Raw genomic sequence first — 14,748 nt, 5'->3', positions numbered from 1 at the left:
TTCGAGGAGGGCGGTGTGGTTTGCCTTGGAATTCGTCTCTTCGTCCTCGTTCTTAGTGTTATCACAATTCGATCCTTTTTGTTTTGCCTGTAAAAAAAAATATATAGAGGAAACGAGCTAAAGGGGGCGCAGAGAACTTATATCCGTCGCTCCAATCTCATATTTACCTCTGTTAAGCGAGCTAGAGGGGGCGCGGAAAATTTATTTCCGTCGCTCCGACCTCACTTTTACTTCTAATTTCTTATAAATGTGAATCCTGAATTTGCATTAGGCTTATAATTCTTTTTCTTTTAAATTTGTACCTCTCTTATTTTTTTCTTCCTTTTCTCTTCCTTTTTTCTTTCTTTTCTTTGTTTTTTTTTTTCTCTTCATTTTGTCTTTCTTTTTTCTTTTTCTTTCTTTTCTTTCTTTTTTCTTTTCTCTTTCGTCCTGCTTTTTTTCCTTTGTTCTGATGGTGTAGTATTTATAGGCTACAAGATTTCATTCCCATTTGCTTTGAGACATCTTTATTATTTTTTTATATATTTTTTCTAAACAATCATCATGAAGAAGCTTGTGATATTGGGTTTACTTTGGTGTAGCGTCGTTCAAAGTTCTGTAGAGCAGGTATGGTGTGATATGTGAGGTATGAATATATAAGAATTTTGTGTAGAAATGAATTGATTTTATGGGGCCCAAGCCAATTAAGCACATGAGATGTAAGAGATTTGGTGGGGCTTACGTATCCTATTTGAAACATTTTTTTTTATTACTTGGACCATATAACAACACCCCCCAAGTCTTAGGTACGGATATTAGCCGTCCGTGAGACTTTCCACAATGCAATATTATCTTTGTTGAGTGAGACTTTTTTTTTGTTTTATCTATTTTTATCCATCGTCACATCACTTCTTCTCTCTCCTTTTTTGTTTGCTTTTTATATCACTTTCTTCACTGCTTGGTTTTGTAGAAGCAAAAACCAGAGAAAAAGTAAGAGAATAAAATTCCATATCCATCAATGGCTTCCAACCATCCGAAGGCCAGCGGTTCCGTTCCTCCTGATGACGTTAGTCCACATAATTCCCTTGAAGTTTTACCATCGTCACCTAAAAAATTCTTCACCCCTAAAATCTTTACTTCGCTTGAAGAGAACATTGACAATTTCTCCCTCTCTCTGAGTGGAGACATCGACATTCGCGAGTTCCTATTGGAAAGCTTCGAAATGAGCAGGGAAGAGTCGACGGTCTCTCCTTTGATCGGGGACTCAACCTTCGGTGCCGTTCCTGGTCGTGACTCGCGGGCTCGAGACGAGGTCGTCGTCGCCGGAGCCGTATCACGTGGGTCAGAATTTGTTGATCCGAGCATTCCTAGTATGAGCGAGGGGAGTTACCGAGTGGCCGGAATCAGTAGAGAATGATTCTCCGGCGATTTGCAAGGTGGAGGCATTGGAAAATGTCCGGGCGAGATGGGTTGTTCTTCCGCTCCTTGCGACCATCTGGTTGTTAAAAACTCGTCGGATGGTATGTCGTTGAGTGGGACGACGGCTTTGGCGGTCGATTTTCCCGTACGTTTCGGGTTCGGACACGAGCCGTTTGGAGGCGTAGGAGGTTTAATGGTGTCCGGAAATATGCCGTCATTTGTTCACAACGACACTGGATCGACGGGCCCCCGGAATGCGGTGGTTACGACATCCGTTGGTGGGGCGACCGACTGGTTGGGATCTTGGAGCGGGTCAAATGTGGCGTTCACTGGGGCAAGGGGCCGGACAGCTCCAACAGTCCCTGCTGACACTTCTCTCGCCTCTGGAGCTTCAAAAGGCGTCGCCGTGATTTCCGAGTCTTCCTCTACAAAGCGGCCGAAGTCTTCGGTGGTGTCTCCGGACCCTCCCGTTGAGTTCTCCGATTCGGTGTCGGCTCCGCTTCTTCCTACGTATCCTATGGTGAAACACGATGGTATTACCATTGTCATCTTTTTTTTATAGCTTTTTAACCTCATGTTGTTATGGGAAAATACCCATTACGTTGCTCTAATATAAGAAAGTCCCTCTCAGAAAAGGGGAGTAATACAAAGTAGAGAAAAGAAAGAGTTGTTTTTGGTTCTCCTTCAGTGTTCAACAATTTTTAACACGTTGAGAGGGAGAGAATGAGATAAAGTACAACTACTTTTGTATTGCTATTTCTTTTCAGTTCAACTCTTTAATTTCACTATTTTTTTAGTCTCTGTGTGTGTATTGTTTGTCTCTTGCAGGTACAATGATTCTCATGGTCGGGGGCAATCGTGAGCCCGAAGCTCCGATCGGGGGAAGCCGTCCCGAACCGGGTACGTCGAAACTTTGTGTTGTTGGGGGTACTGGGCCTGAGCTGGAGGAGAAGGACGTGGGTTTGAAGAGGAGGAGGGACGACGTTTTGCTTGCAGCCGAGCCCCGTAGCGGTTCTTCCTCGAAAAGGCGGAAGGTGGTTCATCGCCGATCGTCCTCTATTTTGATGGCTCCTTCGACTCGGGAGTTGCACCCGATAGCTTCCAAGGTTGTGGAGCAAATTAGGCTGATTTCCCCGCCGGAGATAGCTAAAGTGGATCGAATGCCCGGAGACTCTCTCATCGACGCACTTGCTTGGGATCTTTGTCGGGTCAGATTCATGCACGTGGCTCTCCTTTCGCGTGCTATTATTATTTTCCTAATATATTTATACATATATTTTCAGTTTTGCATCTCGGTGTTTGCTACTCAGCGCAACTTTGGTGACTTGTTGAGGGGGTCGAGGGCGACGGCATCGGCTGTCCGTGCTGCTAGGGAGGACTGCGACGCCCGTATGAAGGCTGCAAGAGAGGATGGTGATGCCCGGGAGAGGACCGCAAGACACTCAGGTATCGCCTTGATCAACAAGTTTAGGGCGGAGGCCGAGACATCTTCGTCGAAGCTTCGTGATCAAAGGATCGAGCTCAGTCGTCTACGGCCCGCGTTGGAGGCCACTCGAAGGGAACGAGACACTCTTCGGACAGAGCGGGATGTTAGATATTTTTACACATACTAAAGGTGTTCTAGCAACATGAACACGTTAAAGCGGAAGCGAAAAGGATCGGTTTACCTCCGGCCATTGTTGTGCTTTTTCCGGCGAGCTCGGGACTCCGATTCCGGCGAGTTGTTTTGAGGATCTTCCAAACTCTCGCTCTCACTTTTAGATGGTGTTGGTTTCTGAATGTGTGAGTGAGTTTAGGGACCCCAAAACCGTCATATTTATAGGCTCCAAACCATCAATGGAGAATATTGCAATCCTTTAATTAAGGGATTGCGATTTGATTTCCGGCATTAATATGAGCGCGATTTGATCAGAATTAATGAGTTTATATGGACCATAATAAGTGGAGATTATTTCCATATAAGAAAATATTCTTTCATTAAGAAATAATCTTACATTCTCCCACTTGGTCCATATAACTCAACGCTCACCTCAAAAGAAACAAAATACATGAATCATGGCGATAGGTTCTCTATGAGCGAGTATTATCTTCCATGTATTACAATATATTAAGTCTCTCATCTCAATAGCCTTCTTATTCTTTAGTGAATAAACCATATGTTTATTCCAGGTCCACTTAAACGGTATTTCTCAATAAATATAATGAATGTGCACAACTATATGAGAAAAATCAAACTTAATATGAGTTTCTTAAGAAGAAATGTAGCGTACAATGAAAAATTACATCATGGAACCAAGTCCCATGCTTTCCACATGATCCTTAAATTTCTTTGGTGGCATGCCTTTAGTCAAAGGATCGGCAATCATCAACTCGGTGCTAATGTGTTGGATGACCACTTTATCATCTTTAACACGTTCTCTTATGGCTAGATATTTGATGTCGATATGCTTGCTTCGACTTCCACTTTTGTTATTCTTAGCCATGAAGACAGCAGCGGAATTGTCAGAGTACAGCTTTAGTGGCCTAGAAATAGAGTTCACAACTCTAAGCCCAGATATGAAACTCTTCAACCAAACACCATGCGATGTAGCTTCAAAACAAGATACGAACTCAACCTCCATAGTGGAAGTAGTAGTCAATGTCTGCTTTGTGCTTCTCCAAGACACGGCTCCGCCAACTAGCATAAAAACATATCCTGAAGTGGATTTTCTTGAATCAATGCAGCCAGCGTAGTCAGCGTCAGAGTAGCCAACCACTTCCAATTCATCGGTCCGTCTGAACATAAACATGTAATCCTTTGTTCCTTGAAGGTATCTCATAACCTTCTTTGCAGCTTTCCAATGTTCAAGACCTGGGTTACTCTGATATCTACCCAATACTCCAACAACATATGCAATGTCAGGTCTGGTACAAACCTGAGCATACATAAGGCTTCCTACAGCGGAAGCATATGGAATATTCTTCATTTGTTCCCTCTCAAGGTCATTTTTCGGACATTGGTCTAAACTGAATTTATCACCCTTCACAATGGGTGCTACACTTGGTGAACAATCTTTCATCCGAAATCTCTCAAGAAATTTATTGATATATGTCTCTTGAGACAAACCCAAAATGCCTCGTAATCTTTCCCTATGGATCTTAATGCTAGTGTTTCACCTCATACATCATTCAATTATCATTAGTTGCTAGCAGAATATCATCCACATATAAAACAAGAAAACATATCTTACTCCCACTGACCTTTTGGTATATACATTGATCAAGCCAAATGAAGTGATGACATCATGAAACTTTAAATACCATTGGCAGGAGGCTTGTTTCAAACCGTAAATGGATTTATTAAGCTTGCAGACTAAATGCTCACCATTACTAGAAGAGAATCCTTCAGGTTGTTTCATGTAAACCTCTTCCTCTAGATCTCCGTTAAGGAAGGCCGTTTTCACATCCATTTGATGTAGCTCAAAATCAAAGTGAGCTACTAATGCCATAATCGTGCGAAGAGAATCTTTCTTTGATACAGGAGAAAAGGTCTTCGTGTAATCGATTCCTTCTCTTTGAGTGAACCCTTTTGGCTACAAGTCTTGCCTTATGTCTCTCGATGTTGCCTTGTGAGTCTTTCTTTGTTTTAAAGACCCATTTGCATCCAATGGCTTTTAAACCATCAGGCAACTCGACGAGATCCCAGACTTGATTAATTGCCATATAGTTCATCTCCTCAATCATAGCTTTTGCCATAAGTTAGATTCTTTAGAACTTACAGCTTGTGAAAACGTTTCAGGATCATTCTCGGCTCCAATGTTGCCGTCCGTCTCTTGCAGATACACTTCATAATCACCTAGGAATTGCTGATCTTCTAACTCTAGTAGATCTTCTTAATGTTGCTTCATTATTCTCTTGAGGATCTTGTTGTACAATCGGATGTTCGATTGGTTGTTCAACATGATCTTGATCAGCAACTTGATCTAAAAGATCAGCATTATTAACTTGTGGAATTTCAATAGCTGGTTGTCTTACACACGATTGAGCTTGAGGAGTGTGTACGATAATCAGTCTATCACTTGAACTAGAAGGTTCAGCTTCATTGTGATCTAATGCAGACACTGAGTCATGCAATTGGTCACTCCCACTAATCAAGTCATTCTCAAGAAATTTTGCGTTTCTTGATTCCACAATCCTAGTATTGTGAGATGGACAGTAGAATCTATAACCTTTAGACTTATCGGCATATCCAATGAAATACCCACTTATAGTCCTAGGGTCTAGTTTCTTTTCTTGTGGATTATAAATTCTCACTTCAGACGGGCATCCCCAAACGCGTATATGTCGCAAACTGGGTTTCCAACCTTTGAATAACTCAAATGACGTTTTTAAAACAGCCTTGGTTGGAACTCGGTTTAATATATACACAACGGTTTTTAGTGCTTCAGTCCACAAGAATTGAGGAATTTTTGTTTTACTCCTCATACTTCTCACCATGTCCATTAAAGTTCGATTTCTTCTTTCTGAAACACCATTCTGGTCCGGAGTACTAGGCATAGTGTATTGGGCAACAATCTCATGTTCTTGAAGAAACTTCGCAAATGACCCAGGTGCTTGTCCATTCTCAGTGTATCTACCATAATACTCACCACCTATATCTGATCTCACAATCTTAATTTGTTTACCACGTTGTTTCTCTACTTCAGCCTTGAAAACTTTAAAGGCGTCTAAAGCTTCATCCTTAGAACGAAGCAAATAGAGATACATATATCGTGAGAAATCATATATGAAAGTGATAAAGTATTTTGGACTACTTGCATCCATGTCAGGACAACAAATGTCTGTATGTATGATTTCTAACAATTCAGTACTTCTCTTTGCACCATTTTTAGACTTGTTGGTTTGCTTTCCCTTAATGCAATCCACACAGGTCTCAAAGTCGGTAAAATCAAGAGCACTAAGTACTCCCTCATTCACTAACCTTTTAATTCTCAGAATAGAGATATGTCCCAATCTCCGGTGCCACAATAGAGAAGATTTTTCATTCATAATACAACGCTTCAACCCAGCAGTAACGTTCAAAGAGCTATTAGCAACATCATTTTGCAGTGTAATTGAATAAATGTTGCGAATTTTCTCGCACACGCAAGTGCACGTGGTCGCAATAGTAATAAATCGTAAGAACGAGTCGATCCCACGAGGACTAGCTAAATTGAAGATTCAAGATTCACAAGTTTGAATGAGAACCCAAAAATAATTATAGAAGGTTTGTCACAAAATTATCTAGCAAGTAAATAAAATAAACAACAAAACTAAAGAACGGTTTTACAATTATGAAGACGGAGGACTATGGTTTCACGAGTTCAATCTACGGTTCGGATTCACGGAAATTACGCACGATTATTGTTGTTCATATATTACTACTCGTACTCACGCTAATCGTATCACTAAATCTCTCTCGAGCATCTAGCAACCTAAACTCAATGCCAGAGTTTTATCTCTCGATCTCAACTCCTAAAAAGCACGGCAAGCATTCACAACAAGAGTACACACACAAGTCTAAAACAGCCTAGCTATCTCTAGCCTAGGAATGTATTTTAGTAATCCAAAACAAAAGCACAACAATCTAATCTTTCTCAAGCATTAGATCGAACACATATCATGCATAAGGTAGCTAATCTCATACAAGGCATTAAACATGGAATTGAACTAAGCAACATGACAAGAACAACAACAATAAAATCAATCTATTTAGGAATCCATAACCGTCAAGAACTCGCTACACCATAGCCCTATGGAGGCCTAGTTCATGGTGATACAAAGAACAAAGCAAACATAAATCAAGAACAATGAAACCAACATAATCTTCATAAATAAATGGAGTTCAAGAGATAGAGGAAGAGAATAAAACTATGGTGGTGGTGGCTGGACGAATTCCGGCGAGATGGCACTCCGACCTCCTTCTTCTCCAAAGCAAAACCGAGAAACTCTAAGAAAACATGAAGAGAAAAGAAAATTACTCTCTCTCAAAGATGAGAGATGAGATCCTCAAACCCTAGCATTTGTGTTTTTAAGGCTGAATGGGGTCATTTTCGGAGCCATCTGGACCTTTCATTTTGATCCGATGGCCAAAATTCGCTCAGAAACGCAACATTGGAAAAAGCTGATTTTTGGACCGCGCGGCGTGCCCTTATGTCTGCGCGGCGCGCAGACCATTTTTTCGGCTTCGCGCGGTCCGCGCGTACGACTCTGGAGGCGAAAACGGCGAAATTTTCGTCCGCGCGGCGCGCGCTTTTTTCCGCGCGCCGCGCGCTTCCTGCTCGCTGCACACCGTTTTTTAAACGGTCGTAACTCCTAGCTCCGACGTCCGATTTCTGAAAATAAACATGCGTTGGAAAGCTAAGAGAGAGCTCTATCTAATTCTGGAAGTGGATCATCCAAAATCATCATTTAAAAATCCCAAAATCCTGCGGAAGAGGACGTCGCTCCTTGTTTCGCTCCAAGTTGTCCAAATGTGTATGAATCTCCTTGAAATTGTTCGGAATCGTCACATGTTGCGCTAATAACCTCCTCCAGACCCAATTGACCTCTTAAACCTGAGAATCACTCATAAACACACAAAAACTATCAAAAACACTTGAGGACTCGTTAGTTTTTAGTCCGGAAAATAGGAGTTTTACGCGTAATAAACGCACCCATCAATAAAGACCACCAGACAGTGTACCATAACCAACAATTTCGGATTTATTTAATAATGTAAAACCATTATCCAAAAATTTAAAGTCAAAACCAAGAGGCACAAGTCTTGAAACTGAAATTAAATTCCTTGAAAAACTAGGAACATAAACGGTCTTTTCTAAACGCAAAATAAAGCCACTACTTAACACCAAATCGCAATAACCGACAGCCTCCACATGCGAGCTCATCCTGCCTCATGAAAGGATGTAGTGCTCACTTCCCACTGGCTTCTGTAGGTTTTGCATACCCTGCAAGGTATTTGAAACATGGATTGTAGAACCAGAGTCAATCCACCAAGTATTATGACCAACATCATTTAGATTTGATTCATAACATGCAAACAAAAGTTGAATACCTTTCTTGTCAAGCCAATTTTTGAACTTAGAGCATTCTTTCTTCATGTGTCCTTTCTTCTTGCAAAAGAAACACTTTGACTCTTTCTTTATGTCCGGTTTGACAGGGATCTTGCCTTTGTCTTTGGCACGATCTTTCTTCTTCCTTTCAGAGAAGGTCAGATTCACTTTCTCACCCTCTTCCATAGCCAGCCTATGTTCTTCTTGAACACACATGGCCATAAGTTCATTAATTGACCATTTATCTTTATGTGTGTTATAAGAAATCTTAAATGGGCCATATTGCTGGGGCAGAGTGCACAAAATGAAGTGAACCGGAAAGGTTTCAGACATTTCAACTTCCAACGTCTTTAATTGGGCCGCAATATCCCTCATGCGCATGATATAATCACGCATACCTCCTACTCCAGTGAGTTTCATGGATGAGAACTGCATGATAAGAGTACTTGCCAAAGCCTTATTTGAAGTGACAAATTGATCGTCTATTGCTTTCATTAAGAGACGAACTTTGTCATATTGCTCAATTTAACCCCTAATCCAAGCAGATACTTTGGTCTTTATGAACATAACGCAGAGGCGATTAGATCGCTCATACTTTTCATAGAGATCAACCTGATCTGGGGTACTTTCCTCGGTGATTGAGGGAGGTCCAGGCTTCCTTATGGCATAGTCAATATCCATCCATCCTAGTTGAAGGAAAACTCTCTCTTTCCAGACCTTAAAATTGTCCCCTTTGAGTTCAGGAACATCACATTTAACATCAGAGTAACCTACAGTTTGACTAGCTGCAATTTACAAAAATTAAACATGCTTATTAAAATATGTTTTGAAGAAAATAACTATATCATGATTTACCAATGCAAAAGATGTTTTAATGAATCTAGAGACATAAAACTTGTATGTGGGTTAAAGTTCTAATTCAGTTAGATTCACACAATTATGATAAAACTATCAAACTATGTTCATTTTCCTAATACCTGTGAGTTAATTAGGAAATATAATTTGATATTTTATCCTAATTAATCATACAAATATTACAAAATTCATGTGGGTAGATTCCATAATATAGCATATGATTAACCACAATTATTGTTTTTATGTGATATTAATTCTAAATATACAATCTAAATTAATTAAAGATGCTGTGACTATTCTCTAATTAATTAAGACCATATAAATCACTTAACAATAGCTTAATAATATTGTGTTAGTCATTAATTTTCTTAATATTATATGCATATTAAACATTAATAAAATAATAAAGCATATAACTTTAAATTAAATGACATATGAAAACAATATAATTTAAAACACAATATTTGCGTAAAAGTACTTAATAATGCAAATAAAATGACACTAAATATTTGCATAAAATACTCAAGAATGCAAATAAAATAAATGTCATGTTTTAAACTCTTTTATTTCTTTATTTCTTAATAAAGATAAATTTACTTCATTTGCTGTCTAAACTTTATACGAGAATCTCAATTGCTAACAAAATAAAGTCCACGTCAAACATAGGCCCAAAAGAAAGGCCCAAAGGAGCAATTGACGGAAACAATACTTAAGTTACGGCATCCAAAAACATAACACCAAATGCTCAAAACAGATAAAAACAAACGACAGCTTTATTTTAAACAAAGGGAAAAAGACATGTCGTAAAAGTCAATCTTCTTCACCGTTTTTTCTGATAAAAACCCGCGAACCCGGTTTAAAAAAAAAAACCCGACGGTTTCTCCATCATTTTAGCACCGAATTGAGTGATTCAAAAGCCAAAGAATCAAAAAACAATTTTCTCAAAGATTTCCATAATAATATTAACATTTTGACGTAAAAAAACGCAAAACATAAACACACAAGAATATGGAAATTTTCAAAAACAAGGTAGAGGTTGTGTGGGGCTCTGATAGCAAATGTTAGATATTTTTACACAACTAAAGGTGTTCTAGCAACATGAACACGTTAAAGCGGAAGCGAAAAGGATCGGTTTACCTCCGGCCATTGTTGTGTTTTTCCGGCGAGCTCGGGACTCCGATTCCGGCGAGTTGTTTTGAGGATCTTCCAAACTCTCGCTCTCACTTTTAGATGGTGTTGGTTTCTGAATGTGCGAGTGAGTTTAGGGACCCCAAAACTGTCATATTTATAGGCTCCAAACCATCAATGGAGAATATTGCAATCCTTTAATTAAGGGATTGCGATTTGATTTCCGGCATTAATATGAGCGCGATTTGATCAGAATTAATGAGTTTATATGGACCATAATAAGTGGAGATTATTTTCATATAAGAAAATATTCTTTCATTAAGAAATAATCTTACACGGGATCACTTAGTTGCCGAAAGGGCGCTTCGTGCTTCAGTTGCCCACTTCCCTGATGAGGAAGTCCCTCCGGCGGATGCAGAGCGACTGTTGGCGTTAGATGACTGTAGTGACGAGGATGATGACTCGTTTACAGAAGCTTGAGTTTATCATCGCTTTTTGTTTGTATGGTGGTTAAAATCTTCCTGAACTTGTATTTTGTGCTTCTGGGCAAACAGTCATTTGTCGATATTTTTCTTTTGACGGCATGGCCTGCCGTACGTTTTTCTTGACTCGTCATCCTTTTGCGGGCCCCAGTTCTAGGTTCATTTTTTGACAAATGAACGTTTTCCCACTTTGCATCGACAGTTGTATGTATTATTAAACTTCCGGATCATTTTGTGACCTTTTTATCTTTATGTCTAGTGTTTATGTTGGTTGTTTTCATATTTGTCTCCGCGTAAGGTTTCAATGTGCGTACAAGATTTTGACGCCACTCGATTTTTTTTTAGAAGACCTCGACTCTCCGAGCTCTACATTTTTTTTGCGAGAGAGATATCGACTCCGCGAGTTCAATTTTTTTATGAAAAGAAACTCAGCTCGGCTCCCCGAGCTCTACTTATTTTTTGTGAGAGAGATATCGACTCCGTGAGCTCTCTTTTTTTATGAGAAGGACTCGGCTTCCCGAGCTCTACTTTTTTTTTATGAGAGAGATATCGACTCCGCGAGCTCTCTTATTTTTTTTATGACAAGAACTCGACTCCCCGAGCTCCATTTTATTTTTTGTGAGAGAGATATCGACCCCACAAGCTCTCTTTTTTTATGAGAAGGACTCGGCTCCCCGAGCTCTACTTTTTTTATGAGAGAGATATCGACTCCGCGAGCTCTCTTATTATTTTTTATGACAAGAACTCGACTCCCCGAGCTCCACTTTATTTTTTGTGAGAGAGATATCGACTCCACGAGCTCTCTTATTTTATATAATTTAATGAGGCTATGTAAATTCAAAAATTCGTTTTTAGAAAATAGTCACGATATTCGATTTCATTTTTAATACATTTTTGGGCTCTACGGCCACTTTTGGAAAGTAAATACAACGAGATAAATCGAAAGTTTTGGCGGCGGTGCTTGCCATCTTGAGAAAGATGGATACTTCGGCGCCATTGTCTATTGGAAATATTGGCGGAGGTGCTCTGCATTCCACGGGTGTTTAATCTCTGTTCCGTTCATTTCTTCTAGGCGATATGTTCTGTCGCGTATCACTTGCCGGACTCGATATGACCCCTCCCAGTTTGGCCTAAGTACTCCAGCTCCGTACACCTGCGTGTTCTGGAATACCTTCCTTAAGACAAGGCTTCCTTCAACAAAACGTCTGGCCTTGACTTTTGAGTTGTAGTGCTTCTCAATGATTCTCTTTTGGGCGGCCATGCGGGTGAACGCTTCGACCCTCCTTTCTTCAATTACGTCCAACTCCATTCTGAGCGCCTCATTGTTGTTTTCCTCATCAAAGGGTCCCATTCGAAAAGTTGGAGTCCCGATCTCGACAGGGATGACAGCTTCAACTCCGTAGCTGAGTGAGAATGGGGTTTCACCTGTCGCAGTTCGAGCTGTTGTTCGATAGGCCCAAAGGACGAGGGGAAGCTCGTCGGCCCATGCACCTTGTTTTTCCTCTAGCTTCTTTTTTAAAGTCTCCTTGATAGTCTTGTTTACCGATTCAACTTGGCTATTCGCCTGTGGGTGGCGTGGTGATGAGAATGTCTTGTTGATCTTTAGTTGTTCGCATATCTCCCTGACCTTTTTGTTATCAAACTGACAGCCGTTGTCGGTGATTATGGAGGCAGGGATACCATGGCGACAGATGATCAATCGCCACATGAAGTTGGTTGTGTTGGCTTCTGTGATTTTTGCCAAAGGCTCTGCTTCTACCCATTTGGTAAAGTAATCTATTGCCACGATCGCGTAGACTCGTTGTCCTGATGCCATAGGTAGTTTTCCGATTATGTCCACACCCCACTTGGCAAACGATCGAGCAACGAGGATCGGGCACAACGGTGTCGGGGGTCATCTTGGGATGTGCGAGAACCGCTGACATTTGTCACATTTTCCAGCAAGATCGAATGCATCTTTCTTAAGTGTGGGCCAGAAATAACCTTGTTTCAGGGTTTTTAGCGTCAGAGATTGTCCTGCGGAATGGTTTCCGCAAATTCCTTCGTGGATTTCCCTTAAGACGTAATTGGCCTCGTCCTTGTCTAAGCACCGAAGGAGTGGCTGTGAAAATCCTCTTTTGTATAGTGTGGTTCCTTGCATAACGTACCTTTGTGCTTGGTATTTAATTCTCTTAGCTTCTGCTCGATCGACTGGAAGGATTTCATTGCGAAGATAGTCTACGACGTGTGTCATCCAGTTTGGCTTCGGATCGCCTTTAATCGTGTTCACTTCCTCCTTCTTGATTGATGGGTGCATCAAGGTTTCTACAGGTATTTTCCCGAGATTTTCGTTGTCAGCTCCAGATGCCATCCGAGCCAGAGCATCTGCTTCAGCATTTGAGTCACGGGGGACTTGGGTGATATCGTACCACAAGGCATTCTTTAATCGGAGTCTGGCTTCTTCGAGATACGCGACCATGTTTTCCTCTTTTGCTTGGTACTCGCCTTTGATCTGGTTGACGATAAGCAGAGAATCGCAGTAAATTTTAAGGTTAACTACCCCGAGCTTTCGAGCTATCTCGAGCCCAGCCAATAAGGCCTCGTATTCGGTCTCGTTGTTTGAGGCTTTGAATTGAAAATGGATTGTGTATTTCAATTTTTCTCCTTCTGGGTTGACAAATACGATTTCGGCTCCGGATCCGCGGATGTTGGATGCTCCGTCCACGTGGAGGCACCACATAGGCCCGTCCGGGGTAGTTTTCCTTTTCTTTGATGCCTCTGGATTTTCAGCGTCTCTTTCGCATTGGTGGAGGTTCACGTCATACGTGAATTCAGCTATAAAGTCGGCGACAGCTTGTCCCTTGATTGCAACCCTTGGCTGGAATTCTACCCCGTATTCCCCCAATTCTTGAGACCATATTGCCATCCTCGTTGAGGTTCCTTTTTGCAAGGCTTTCTTGATTGGGTATTTCGTCCTTACCATGATCTGGTGCGCTTGAAAATATGGTCGAAGTTTTCTTGCCGCCACTGTCAAAGCAAGGGCTAACTTCTCTATCTCTGGATATCGAATTTTTGCATCTAGGAGAGCCTTGCTTATGTATTATATAGGTCATTGCATTCTTTCTTCTTCTCGGACGAGGACCCCGCTTACTGCTCTAGCAGACACCGAGAGATATAGGAACAAGGTTTCGCCGTCCCTTGGCTTTCCTAGGAGTGGCAATGTGGCAAAATAAGTCTTCAGGTCTTGAAACGCTGTTTCGCATTCGTTGCTCCGGATGAAGTTATTTCCTCCTTTGATGGCCTAGAAAAAGGGTGGGCAACGGTCTATTGCCTTGGAAACAAAACGACTTAGTGCGGCTATACGTCCAGTGAGGCTTTGGACTTCTTTTGCCTTCGTGGGGGATCTCATATCCAATAGGGCCTGGATCTTATCAGGATTAGCCTCTATTCCTCGCTGGTTGACTATGAATCCCAAGAATTTTCCAGATTCAACCCCAAACGCGCATTTGTTTGGATTCAGCTTCATCTTGTATCTTCGGAGGAGTGCGAATGTTTCCTTTAGATCGTTGACATGGTCTGGCGCCTTAAGACTCTTGACGAGCATGTCGTCGACGTAGACTTCCATAGTCTTCCCGATTTGTTTTGTGAACATTTGGTTTACTAGGCGTTGATATGTGGCTCCAGCATTTTTTAACCCAAATGGCATCACCTTGTAGCAAAAAAGCCATCGATCAGTGGTGAATGTGGTCTTGAGTTCATCAGGTTTATGCATTCTTATTTGGTTATATCCGGAATATGCGTCCATAAAACTCATGAGTTCGTGCCCAGCAGTAGAA

The 14,748-nt window shown here is 41.1% G+C and overlaps 2 protein-coding genes across 2 annotated transcripts; both read right to left on the bottom strand.

Moving 5' to 3' along the window:
* Nucleotides 1–8,328: 8,328 nt before the first annotated feature.
* On the bottom strand, nt 8,329–8,864 carry LOC149385784 (uncharacterized). Its single transcript, XM_089627442.1, has 2 exons — nt 8,471–8,864; nt 8,329–8,363 (listed from the first exon to the last, which is right to left on the bottom strand). Exons 1-2 carry the CDS (start codon nt 8,862–8,864, stop codon nt 8,329–8,331), a joined length of 429 nt encoding a protein of 142 aa, XP_089483568.1.
* Nucleotides 8,865–12,827: 3,963 nt separating this feature from the next.
* On the bottom strand, nt 12,828–13,895 carry LOC149385783 (uncharacterized). Its single transcript, XM_089626402.1, has one exon. It carries the CDS (start codon nt 13,893–13,895, stop codon nt 12,828–12,830), a length of 1,068 nt encoding a protein of 355 aa, XP_089482528.1.
* Nucleotides 13,896–14,748: the final 853 nt, after the last annotated feature.

This window comes from Urtica dioica, chromosome 9 (assembly GCF_054948205.1).
Source record: "Urtica dioica subsp. dioica isolate 48M chromosome 9, U.dioica_male_clone48M_v1_H2, whole genome shotgun sequence".
NCBI lineage: Eukaryota > Viridiplantae > Streptophyta > Magnoliopsida > Rosales > Urticaceae > Urtica > Urtica dioica.
Note: the sequence above shows the minus strand (reverse complement) of the source record. Positions and strands in the feature narration are given on the sequence as shown.

Excerpts from the sequence above, each read along its gene's own strand:
- LOC149385784 (XM_089627442.1), bottom strand. The coding sequence starts at position 8,864 with ATGCGTGATTATATCATGCGCATGAGGGATATTGCGGCCCAATTAAAG. Across the intron at positions 8,364-8,470 it reads AAATTGGCTTGACAAGAAAG|GGTATGCAAAACCTACAGAA; the intron begins GTATTCAACTTT and ends AATACCTTGCAG.
- LOC149385783 (XM_089626402.1), bottom strand. The coding sequence starts at position 13,895 with ATGGTAAGGACGAAATACCCAATCAAGAAAGCCTTGCAAAAAGGAACC.